General features: G+C 33.1%; 1 protein-coding gene across 1 annotated transcript; it reads right to left on the minus strand.

Annotated features, from left to right (window-relative positions):
• Nucleotides 1-376: 376 nt before the first annotated feature.
• LOC133691411 (cyclin-D2-1-like) lies at nt 377-3,689 on the minus strand. The gene is made up of 6 exons (XM_062111903.1): nt 2,953-3,689; nt 2,192-2,278; nt 1,960-2,058; nt 1,677-1,881; nt 1,416-1,540; nt 377-1,249 (listed from the first exon to the last, which is right to left on the minus strand). Exons 1-6 carry the CDS (start codon nt 3,265-3,267, stop codon nt 1,019-1,021), a joined length of 1,062 nt encoding a protein of 353 aa, XP_061967887.1. The 5' UTR covers nt 3,268-3,689; the 3' UTR covers nt 377-1,018.
• Between the last annotated feature and the right edge of the window lie 9,766 nt (nt 3,690-13,455).

Consider the following 13,455-nt stretch of genomic DNA (forward strand, 5'->3'; position numbering starts at 1 on the left):
AACTCATGGGTATCCATTAACCAGCCACAGAGATGACCACACGACAAAGTGTGCCCACCCACACTCGTCACTGAGGCTTTTCATCATCCCTACAATGAAACCTATAAACGGATGGATGACGCTTGCTCAGTTACTGGATCAAGACAACATTTAACACAGTTTGATCCACCCCTCCAGCACGGACGGTGGCTGTGTAATCATTGCTGTATTGCAGCCCTGAAGTATCTCTCCATTGATGAATGATGTTTTTCTATTACAAAAAACCAACAAAGCTCATGGTCTAACCAGACACAAGGTCATACAAAGGTATGGTACTGGTAACAGACCCAGGATACTCGATTAGTTCAGAGAGCGATGAAATAAAACAACCCAGAGAAACAGGGAAATCCATATTTTATAAGTTATCTTACATTTGAAAAAAGATCAAAACAAAAACACTATATATTTATATCAGTTCATATTGATTGTTCTGTACCATATTTCTCTTTTTTCTTCCAATCCTCGATAAAAAGCAAAAATGATTGAACAAACTGGTAATGAATATCCAGCTGAATTTTCTGCAAATACTACGATATTATCTCATACCACTACCCTTTTCTCTCTTTTTTTTTCCTTTTTAAATTTTCTTTTAACCAAAGAACCAAACCCGGGGACAAACTGTATCTAAAAAAAACTTTTTTTTTTTTTATCTTTTCTACTCCTTGTCTATAGCCGTTAAGAAGTCTAATTTAACAGCAGTGACTGTCCTTTTCATGCCAAGTGCATGCCGCAGCTCGATCCCACTCTGCATCCATCCTCTAATCATGACCCAACTTATTGAACTCCATTTATAAAAGCTTTTTTTCAGATTTTTTTTGTTCTTTTCAACTCCATCCCTCTCTACCATCATCTCTTTCTGCCTTCCTTTTGTTGGATTTAGGGGGATTTTCTTTGGCAACACCTTCATAGCACACCAAAAACTCCTATGTAACAAAATCAAATAGAAGCTAGGTAAAAGAATCCAACTTTCATTTTGTAACTACGCCTCGCAAGGTTTGTCTAGCTTCCTCCTTTTAGCATCCGGGGTATTGTGTGAAGAATTTGCACATGGCTCAACAGTTGTGTGGTTACTGCTATAGCTCAAGCATGCAGCATCCAACACCCCAATGGGGCTTTGGGGCACTGATAGGAGTGAAGCACTTGTGCCCTTAACAGATCCACCAAACAACGACAAATCATGAATCAGTTGAAGACACTTCAGCACTCTCTCCTGCCAAAAAAAAAAAAAAAATACAAAAGAACATATTCAATGGTTCATGTATTTAACATGTCTCAGGTGATCGCACATGTAAGTAATCAAACTCAAAATGATATAACCAAAAAGAGTCATCATTTATGTCCCTTTATTGTTTTGGACCACAAGGCACCAACTTTACCTTTTGTACAGGTTGAGTGAGTACAGAAATTGCTTGCTCAGCGTCCACTGTTTTGGTTTCCCCCACAACAGCTATTGCCACAGCTGCTGCAATCTCAGAAGGCCTAAATTCCAAGAAGTAAATCCCTGCATTGAATTCCCACCCACCAAAAACATCAGACACCCCCTCTCAAATATCTCCATCATAAATTTTTTCCAACTGCAAGGAGAAATTATTTTAGATAGTACATTGCCAATGTGTGCATAAGAGTGAGAAAGGGACCTCTAATTGTGCTCAGTATGAGATGGATTGATTGCAAGATTAAAGACTTAGGTGGGGGGGTCTGATCATTATTAATCTTGCTAAGGAAATAGTCTATGAAGGAGAAAGGAGTAATTGCTTGCATTCTCCAACTCAATGTGCTCAATACAAGAAGCTCCATCCTTTGTATAGTTCTTGCTTCAAATACAAATCTTGATTCGCCCACCTATCAAATATCAGGATCCTTAAATTTATCAGATGAACTTCACAGGTAATGCAAACGGAAATTCTGATGGATCTATACCTGTAGATCTAGAGATAGTGGAACTTCAGTCTCCTCCATTTTGGCCGCAAGAGATAAACATGCCACAGCTAGTAACTGCATCATCCAAGGTTTACCATTCTGCGGATTACACACAGCAGGATTAAACTAAATGAAATCAAAATGGAATTAGGCGCAGCACTCCAGTAAAAACATAAAGGATCGTAAGAGAGATGCCAAACAACAATGCCATGATTGCTTGATTTCAACTTACAGGTAATTCATAGGCAGAGAGAAATCTATCCAAGTAGTTTATTGATAGATACGCACAAAGTGGTCCAAAACCGAAGTGGGCATGAACCTGTTGAGCAACAAGACCATTAGTATTGATCATCAACAAAAGCTCAATTGAGGAATCGAGATAATCGAACAGAACAAAAAAGAACCTAACAGCTCATAAACAACAATCAGCATTAGTGCGAGGCTAATCAAATGAAAGGAAAAGGGGAAGGAAAAATAAATGCACAAAAAATCTTCTAGGAAAAATAGAAAAGACCACATAGAAACGCAATTAACAAATTAGCACCGGCCCCAAAAAAGGGAAAAAAGAAGGGAACCCACCAGACCCACTTCGATTAAGTAGATGGAGAAGAAAAAAGAACACCAAACAAAAAGAAAAAAACGCAACCTATTTCATCAATAGCCTCGAAGTACTCACAACACCGATATGAAAGAGTCACTCAGCACAATCAGCACTAGAAAAATAGCTTTACATCAATCAAAATATACAGCAAATACAAATCTATCTCCAGACATCCAGCACAGATATCACTATAATCATCACGATATACCAATCCGAAAATGAAAAGAAGTCCTATACACTATACGGTGAAAAAAAAAAACCCCTTTTGGATAACCAAATCTCATATTTTGAAAACCAGTCAAGAAAAATATAAATATAGAAAATCCCATATAATCGCCATTTTAGAACATCAAACTATAGTGAAAAAAAAAAGAACAAAGAAATGAACCCGCCTTTGCAATCCAATCAACAGCCTCTTTTCTAGCCCCCATGTCCAGGTCTCCATTTCTCAGTCTCTTCAAGTAATCACCATTAGGTAAATGCTGACACTCCTTTTCAACCATCAAAACCAAACACTCATCACTCTGCATCGGCAAACACCCGCCATCTCCACCACCGTTTTGATTACAGATTTGATGATTCCCATGATGCCACGTGGCCTCAAACTCCTCCACGGTAGCATCATAGTGATCGTTATCATCGAAGATGCTATTATTATCTTCCGCACATAGAAGGTTTGAAACTGCACAATCAAAACTTGGTGCCATATTTAATAATACCTCTCCGAAAAATCACTCTTTTTCTCTGTTGTATATTTAGGCAATAAAGTTCATCAAGCAGCAAGCGTGTCAAAGCAAGGATTTTTGTGTGTGTATAGAGATTTTAGATGTGTTTTAGAACAAAGAACAGATTTTTATATCAAAGAATAGAAGAACAAAGAATAGTCTTTTACAAAAGAAGGTGAAAACAAAACCTATATAGGTGAAGTGTTTCTCTCTGTATATCTGTTTATCAGTCTCTCACCCAGTATCTATCGAAGTTGGGGGCTGAAAAGACCGCTACTCCAAGCAGGGGTTTATGAAGGGAGAATGAGTGGCTCTTTTTAGGGTAAAAGGCAGGTTGAGAGAAGAGGGTGGGGGCAATATAGGCATGAGAATCACAGAGATGGAATAGTACGAGCAAAATATAACACAACACAAGGGCATTTACAAGATTTTGTAGGGATTTTTTGCCTGTCCAAGGACAGTTCTTTACTTCTTTAACACCTACCACCCCATCGATGGCACAGTAGAGAATAGGTCGAAACTGAGATTGGGTATATTTTTATTTATTACACCTTTTGTGCCCTTAATGGTAACTTTTTCGCTTCGTGTATATATATATATATATATATATATATATATATATATATATTAAAAAAAAACTAAATGACATAAGTGATTTATCATCCTAAACACAAGTTTCAATTTACCGGAGCAATGTAAATATGTTTTTTCCCTTTATAAAAAAAACTCATTTGACCTGTCATACAGATAGATTTGTCTTTTCTAAATAATACATTATTTATGGTAAAATTAATTTTGATAAATTAATCAAAAATATCTTCATTAAAATAGTAAAATAACTATTTTATCCTTAAACATAAAAAAAATTAAGCTTTCGGTAAATGACTTTTTAGTCTTTTCAAAAATAAAAGTACAATAAAGTTATGGCCATGCACTTTGGAGAAAAAAGAATGAAAATACACAAAGAGATTTATTTGTCTTTTTTATTTTTTTAGATAGTAAGATGTCGAGATTATCATTGAAATCTAAAAAAAAATAAATTAAAGGGTATTTTAATAATTTTCTTCTATTTTCCTGTTATTTTTCAATTTAATTGTGGGTTGTTTTGTAATTTTTAGTTATTAATAAAAAAGTTGTAGGTGCATAACGAGCTCGACATCGTTCAGGTAGCGCATAGAACTTGTCCAATTACCAAAATCTTGCTTTCGCGACAGTATTGAGAGCGGCAAATTATTTTTTTCTAGTGATGGGGCGCGTGCTCAAGGAGAATGTTTGATTGAGTTGTTCTGAAGCGTTTTTTTTCTCTTTTCTCTCTTGTGTCCTTGAAATTTACATAAGACTTTTCAAAAAACAATCGTGTCATCTGGTTTGTAGTTTTATCGATTTTGGCTCTATTTATTTGGTTTTTAATGCTTTTTCAAGTTTAGCTTTTTTTTATTACTTTGTCCATAGGCATTTTATTCAATCTGATTCTTTTATCCAATTTGATCTCTTTATTTTTTATTGCTTTATTTATATGTTTTATAATTTTCTAGATTTTTTTTTTTGCAATTTCATCCATTACCATTTATTGCATTTATTTTTTTAATTTATCTTTTCTCCTCATTCTTTTGATTGTTATATTCATATTCTTTTTCTTGATTTTTTTTATTTTATCATTTAATATTTAATTTGATTTGATTTTTATCCAATTTTAGTTCTCAATCTTTTGACTACTTTACAATTTTTTTTAATTTTTTTATGTGAGTTGTTTTGATCCTATATCTTGGTTTACTAAAATCCTGGGTTGCATTTAGTAAATTTAACTATGATTTTCTTGATTATCACCACCTAAATATCATTTTTTAGCATTAGAAAATATTTGGCGACGCGAGTCTTCTATCTAATATATATATATATTATTATTTTAATATGTTGATAGTAAAAATAAAACTTTAAAAATAAAAATATATTATTTTAATATATTTTCGAATAAAATTTCTTTTAAAAAACAATTAATATTACAATATGAAATATCATCCGAGAATGATGCGTTTTAATTGAGAATGGAGTTGGAAGAGGAATCACGTGTTTTGATTTTGTTGAATTTAGTTTGGGAATAGATTAAGACAGTCCACTGATCTGTAAGATAACATCTCCTACAATCAAGCAAAAAAAAGAAGAAAAAGTTACGTGGCTCGATTCGATGGAAATTGCTTGATTAGTTGCTGCTTATGGAGTATTGGAGTGTTTTTTCCATATTTTTATACGTTGCCGCCGTCGACCATCGAAAGGTTGAGGAATTGACCGATACAGTAGAAGCCATATCTGGCAAGGCATTTTACAAGTTACCTCGGAGATTAAATTTGGTTGCCTAAAAGGTAGCCGTAATTTGCCACAATTTTGTCAAGCTTTCTACGAATACCACCGCAATGCCATGATGGATCAAAGTAATAAAACGGTAGTGGTATTTGATGAATATCGCACCGCTTTATTTCTTCAGCAGGGCCACACCGATAAATAAATCCTACTATATACCATGGTCATGATGATCGATTCTGTAACTATCAGTTTCCCAAAAAGAACCTTTGTGGTTTATTTTTTATGATCTTACCGAGAGCATTCCTCGGTCGAAACTGATGCGAGTTTGGAGAGTCTGGAACAATAATTAAAAAGAATGTGCGAAGAGCAACAAATTTGGATGGATTTTCGACTGTTCTTCTTCCTCTTCTCTCACTGTTTTTATATATATATATATATATATAAAATAGGGATTTCAGACCATGCTCGCAGATAAATTGATTTTTTATTTTTAATACACAACACCATAATACTGTAGGCAAAGTACAGCACAGTAATACTAAAAAAAAAACCTCTTTTAGAAACTTTTGCAACTTTTGAAGTTATTTTTCTATATATGATTAATTTTCATACTTCATTTTAGGACGCATATATATGTGATATAACTCAATGATGAGCAACGTTCAACCATGATGATATCAAATTATACCTCAAGACTTCTCTTGATCGATAGAGCGATCTGATGAAATTAATGGACACTCACTAAATCTCAGTACTGTTCATTCTCGTAATATACCATGTTATATGACGATCACTCAGCTATTTATTTTTTACAATTCATCGAAGATAATCGAACAAAAGAAAAGAGTATATATAGGCTGCGAAACCCACTTTTGAAAAGGAAAAGACAATGCATGAAATCATTAGAGAAATATGGATAAATAACAGGTTACATTAATACTGTTATTGTTTAAGCATTGGTCATCTTTCATCGCACGCACAGGATTACTTGTTCTAGCAGCAGTGGTTGTAAAATCTGTACGAAATTGAATCATGATCAAAGAGTTTTATTTCTTGCATCGTTCTTCATCTCTCGCTTGGAGCTTCAAATGCACATCAAGCTCGGACAGGGGAATGCTCGCTGGATCGATCATGACGTGTTCATTATCCGGGTTAATTACCAGTAAAGAATGCAGAGTCTTTAATTAATTATGTTGTTTTATTTTAGATGGATGGATTCATTGAATTTTGTCAATAGCGGGTGAACGATGGAGTCGTGTTATTCACTGAGAGGAAATTTCCCTCGTAACTGACTAATTTCAGGCAACGAGGAGAATCTAAAATTTCCAATGAGAAAGAAGGGGGTTCAAGGCATGCGTTGCATTTTAGCGACACCTGTACCCAAATGTCCCAGCCCCTTTCATCGAAAAAGCTAGAATTCAATGATGAATTTAGAAAATTTTCTCAAAATCATCCAAAATCTATGGTGTGGGAATTAAAGGGCGGTCTTTTACTGGCCAAAGAATCACAAAAAGAGCTGTCCTTTCGCTTTTTTTTTCCACCTTTAGGAGCGTCTCCTTTAGTTTTTGTAAACGTAAAAATCTTAAAAAGTACAAGTTGTCTCCAACATCCAGTAATGACTGCTCGATTTGGATGGCATGGTTAATCAGGAAGATAAACAAGTTTTATCAAAGGCAATTAGAGGATTTTAAATGTGATTATGAAGCTAAGTACATTCACCACAAGTCTTTAACAAAACCATCATTAACTTTACTAGGGAATGGTGCAAGAACGAGTTTGAATCACCGTTATTGCAAGTCAAGATCAACTTTAGGGTCATACAAGCAGCAAGATTTCCAAACAGTTGGTCCAATGGTTTCATTTTCTTCACTAGATGCCCCTCGACTAGGTTTTGTTGGCTGAGTCCATTGTCTACCAATTTTGTTCTGCTATAGCCCGGAGAATTTGGGGTCAATTTCGCTTTTCTCTAGATGTACTATAAAATCTTTATCCTTCTATTTGAGAATGATGGCTTGCTGGCCACGTTTAAGAGCTAGGGTATTTGGTGAAGGTATTGTATCGAAAACCTGCAGTATATATATTTATTACTGATAGATCATAACCCCATTGCAACAACAGGTGCTTGATCAAGTAGTAGAGACTTACTTAATGGGGGCTGATCATCCCTACGGGTCTAATAAAATGCGCATGCAAGACGCGATACAGTAAAATCCGGTAAAGATTAACAGTAGATGATAAGGGTTTTTAACTTAGGATCCTTGATATTGCTTTCATGGACATGTGCTTAAAAATGGGTCTCTAAAGAGGCTTTAAGGACACAAATTTCTAACCCTTTTCTCGCTTATCACTTCTTTGAAATGCTCTTTTTCCTTACTTTGAATTTTACCTTTTCTTCGTGTTTTTCCACTTTCGCAGTTTTCACTCTCAAAAATCCTGTCAACTTAAAAAAATGAGACACTTTCTCCTCATATGGCTCGTGTCAGTTCTGTGCTAATTTCGAAGACTCTGTTCCATTAGAAAATGAGAGCTGAGAGGCACGAGTGAGGCCCCCCACTGTTCCTATAACAATTCACATCTTTGGTCTAAAGAGAGTCTTCTCTTGCCGTTTGAGATCCGAGCTTAACAGAGTGTCATCCACATTTTCACACCCACTACCCCAATATTTTAACCTATCCGTTGATCTAATTTCTCCTTTATTTTTACTGCTAGAAATCCAATGTCAGGTCATATGATCATGACCAGGATTAACCCAATATTCTGCATTTGACTGAATCTCTTTGCCACTGCACTGTCTCACACAAGGCAGAAGGGGAGAGAAAAGAAAAGGAAAAAAAAACCCGATACACGCTTATACAACCTTTTTCTTTAACAATACATCACGTAATGCAGGATTCCCATTCCTCATTTTGTTTTTTGGTTACGTGAATATACTACCATCTTATTAATCTTTTTTCTTTCTCGTGTCTGATGGGGCATTCCCTTCGATACATGCTTCTGTTTGCTCTCATGGAGATCCACACAGTTGATAGAAAATTTCACATAATGTTGAAAATATATAATAACAATTAGTAAAACAGGTTTGATCTTGTTTTTTGCATCATTGATGAGGAAATCTTCGAAAATACTTGGATAAGCTCTCTCTCTCTCTCTCTCTCTCTCTTCCAATGAATGAGAACTGTCATTAATCAAAAAGAACAAGGTAGTAGTAGTTCACCCTGCGCTACACAGCATATATATATATATATATATATATATATATATATAAACTCAAAAAACAATAATGATTAGCAGATTTAGTAGAGTTACAAAAATCATTGCCATTAATTTCTACCATATCTACTTAGTAGTGTAACACAAATTATAGTCCTACTCGTGATTCTATCATTCTTTTTTTCATAGCCTTTAAAATCTATACATAATTTTATCACTTTATCATAGAAAATTCAGTGGCGGCGGGGGGGGGGGGGGGGGCGGGGGGGGGGGCTAGTAGGGCCCTGCCCCTGAAAAAAAAAATTAATAATACTCCCCTCCATAAATCCAACGAAGTTTTGAATTTTAGTGCTAAAAACTAGTGAAATTTAGTCCCCCCCTAACAAAGAAAAAAAATCTGTCACCCCTCCTGAAACTAAGTACACTAGTTGCATGTCCCGCGTTACAGAGATAATATATACAATTTTAGTTATTCGATTGGTATATAATTAATTATTTGATTATTTTATCATAATCTTGTTTGTGTATCATCAATCCATAAAAATATTCAACCTAAACTTTATATCATTTTTTAAATTTATTTCTATTTTTTGAAATTGAATTTAGAAATTTCTATCCTTAAACTAAAATCAAAACTTAGTAAATTTTTTTAAAAATATATAATATATTTATTTTTTTATTCATGTTGACTTTAAATTTTTAATTGCTTTACTTCTAAAGAAATACTATTGTATTAATTAATTTCATAATTTAATTAAAAAATAATAAGAAATCAAATAATACATAAATAAACTCGTGTATTATCTTAAACTTTTTAATAGTTTTAAGAATTTTGACATAGGTTGATGTAGAATAAGAGACTGGTTCTTAATTTTTTTGCATGCTTTTACATTTTATTGAAAAATTATTCAATATACATCTTAAACTAAAACTTATGTTATGGGCTAAATCATAATAAGTTTATTTCAAGAAATTGTGATTCAAATTACTTAGTTGAGAAACTTTTCTGTTATTTTTTTTTCAACTTGGTATCAATATTTTATATATTGGGTTATCTAATTGATTAATTTGGTTTTTTTTCTGTTCATTTTTTATAAAAAATTTTACCCACTATATATATATATATATATATATATATATATATATATATATATATATATATCCAACAGCTTTTAACGGAGATTAGTTAATTTCCACAATTGCTTCACATATATAGTTGTATATGACATATGTATTTATATTTACTTTAATATCGTGAAACAATTAAGATAATCATCTAGAAATTATGAAGTGAAGGTAGAAGAAAAGCACATATCAAACCTTTATAAAACGAATTAGTATGAAAAATAAGAAGATTCAGCTTAATTACTACAAACTTCTGATCCTCCTCCACAGGAAAAATTAAGAGAAAACAAAAATTAATCCAAAAACCCAACTTCAAGTAACGCATGATGAGATCTCAATAAGGCACTGGTAATGAAAATAGAGTGGATCCTCCTTGAAAATCAAGTCAGAACAAAAGGATAACTAGCTAACTGTTAAAGAATAGGAGCAGCTAAGATAAGTTGACAATGAAACTGGTGAAGAATATATATGTTGAAAACAGTACTTAACGCACAAAGTATTTAATCTACATCATAAACTCAAACTATCATATTCGAACAAATATTATAAATACTAATTTATTAATAAGGATTATAATTAACTAGTTAAATAAAAATTCTAAACAAATATCATTTTTTATTTAGGAAATTAATTTCTCTTAACTTAATTAGAAATCCTTCTTCTACCTCAACAATTTCGTAAACATTCAATTTAGTATTGAGGAACTCTCATGGTTTTCTGAGCTTCTTCAACTTATGATTATCTTCTTCTATATTATAATTTATGAGGGATATACAGGTTCGCAACTTCATATAACATAAGGATATATTTTTTAATTTGATAATATATGAATTACTTACCACACTAAACTCCATTACTTGTAGTTTTCATTACTAATTACCGCACTAAATTTTATTTCTCTAACTAAGTTTTCTCCAGGCAAATGAGAATCTATTTTTACATGCGGGTAAATAATGAATTGATTTTGGCATTTATTTTACCTTGTCCGCCCCTAGTTGATCAATCTTTATTCTCTCGTTAGAAAACTCTTTATTTGCTGCCAATTTGCTTGTTCTTGCTTTTCACGTTGAATTGTTGCTGGAATTTCAGCTTTTGCATTGGGAGAAGGCTGCTCTTCTTGTTGCTATGAAAAGGTATGATTTGTTGCCATGTGTGTGTTTTTGTTGATTCGTTTATGCTCTCCTTTTTCTTTCAAGCTTTTGATACCAATTCTTGAAAGTATTAAACACAAAGTATTTAACCTTATTTTTTTTTATTGATTGATATTCAACACCCAAAATTTCTAAATACATGGCTTTTTATATTTATAGAAAGTTTATAAGCTTAAACTATCTTATTTTAGCAAGAATTCTAAATATTAGTTATTATAATTAACTAGTTAAATAAACATTCTAAAAAAAAATCATTTTTATCTAGGAAAAGATTTCCTAACTAGATTAGGAATCTTCTAATATCATCATTATTTTACCAAACAGGTTACCACACATAAATCCTAATTAAAATTATATTATCAAATATCTCTCTTCAAGTAGTTTTCCTCTTGAAAAGGTTACAACTTCTTAGATAATTTTTAAAAACAAATCTAAAAATCGTGGTTAGAAAGGGAAAAATCAATAAAAGTCCTAAGATAGTTAGAAAATTCAAAAATAAAGAGAAAATAATAAAATTAGTCTAAATAGCATCTTCTAGAACTAATTTGAGGGCTTTTTGAATCTCAATTGGTTACAACACATTTGAGCGAATCTTCTAGTTAAATTTAAGCTGAATTTTTTAATTAAATTTGAATATTATTCAATAATCGAATTAAAAGTTATGGTCTTTTTATCAGATCAATCATTCTACATATCTCATGTATGTTTTTTAGATTTTATCCATTCTCTTCGGGCCATAAATATCCTTGCAAAGTTATCAATGTACTGCAATTATATCAGATTCACAATCTACCGTTCAAAACCACCTATATCATTCTCACGAGTTTGAAAAAATTTATCCTCGAGTTGAAACCATTCATTCACCCATGTTGTTGTTGTCGCTGATCACCATTAAATGCAATGTTAACGTCCCTGTACTCCACTGTCCTTTAACATGTTAATCCTCGTTGAATGGTGATACTGGTAGATATAAAATGGATTTGATGTGGCCAAGTACTGTTCTATGTATACGTGTGTGTGAATCAATATTTCTAAATTCCAGAAAGTATGCTCAAGGCGTTGATAGACCTAAATAAAGCAGTGCTAGGCGTGACCGACTCTCTTAACAGATAGTTTTCATACTGCCTATTAAACAAACTTGAAAAAGTTCTTGAGTTGCACCAAATCAATATATTAACACCTATCTACACTTCAACACCAAGAAAGAAAGAGTTTGCTGGTAAAACGAAACTGCGTATCCAGAGATTTAAAGAAATCTTGGTATATTAAAAAGACATAAAAGAGACTCCCTGCATTGAGTTTGTAGCAACTGGTCATCTAGGCATGTGCACCTCCTTGCAACACCGTGGTCCGCCATCAAAAGCATCCCGAACATCCGCCGTATCTCCTGTGTCTGCACTATCAAACACCACCCCTCCATAAAAGAAAACAAGAAATCCCACGTGGAGTGCAATCGGGTCCACACGTCCCCGTCTTTTGGTGCCTCCTTTGTTATTTTAATCTCGTGTTGTCTGCGATGCTGACTGGTCCCCTCGTTGGGGATTAACATTCGAATATAGTACATGCGATAAAACCATGGATCGACTTGAGCTGGCAGAGTCACCTATCTTGGCTTGAGCTATGTCTTTATCAAAGCTCTCAGTGTCTTTAAAAAAAACACATTTTGGTTATACTTTTGGGATTCGGCAAGTTAGAGCCTGCAGGGACCAGATGCTTCGGCATGAGGGAGTAAGAGGGAAGCAGTTCTATAATCCAAGTTATAAGTCACTCTTGTCTCTATTGCATTGCTAATTAATTAATTATCAACTTGAATTCATGATTAATTACTCAGTCAAAGGCACTCATACACATATACTGCAAAATGCCAAATGGGAAAACGTCATGACAACCAACCTGGCATGAAGGTTTTGTCCTTAATGGACCAATTAATGGCATCGCATAACTATAGATCAAATCCCTCTGGTTCGGTAAGCATGCCTTGCGATTGTCTGTTCTGCTGGACACCACCTCTTTTTGCTTGGTACACACTACCTGTTCTGTTTAGCTGCTTGTTAAAACTTTTTTTTATATAGAATTAATTAGATATGTGATAAACTGGAAAAATTAAAGGATAAATATAAATTAAGATATTTAATTTCACATCACGAGAATTTATCTAATTATGTTTAATAATTTTATTTATTTAAATAAAATTTTTATGTAATCAAACAATAATTTATGTCAATAAAATATAAAAACAAATCAGTAACTAAAAACTAAACCCAAAAATAAAAAAAAAATTAACATAAATTAAAAAATTTAATCTCGTAACATTAGTCATGTACCAATTATATCTAATAACTTAATATTTCAGAATAAATTGTTTAGGTATTGCTAACGTGTA

The sequence above is a fragment of the Populus nigra genome, chromosome 4 (genome assembly GCF_951802175.1).
Source record: "Populus nigra chromosome 4, ddPopNigr1.1, whole genome shotgun sequence".
Classification (NCBI taxonomy): Eukaryota; Viridiplantae; Streptophyta; class Magnoliopsida; order Malpighiales; family Salicaceae; genus Populus; species Populus nigra.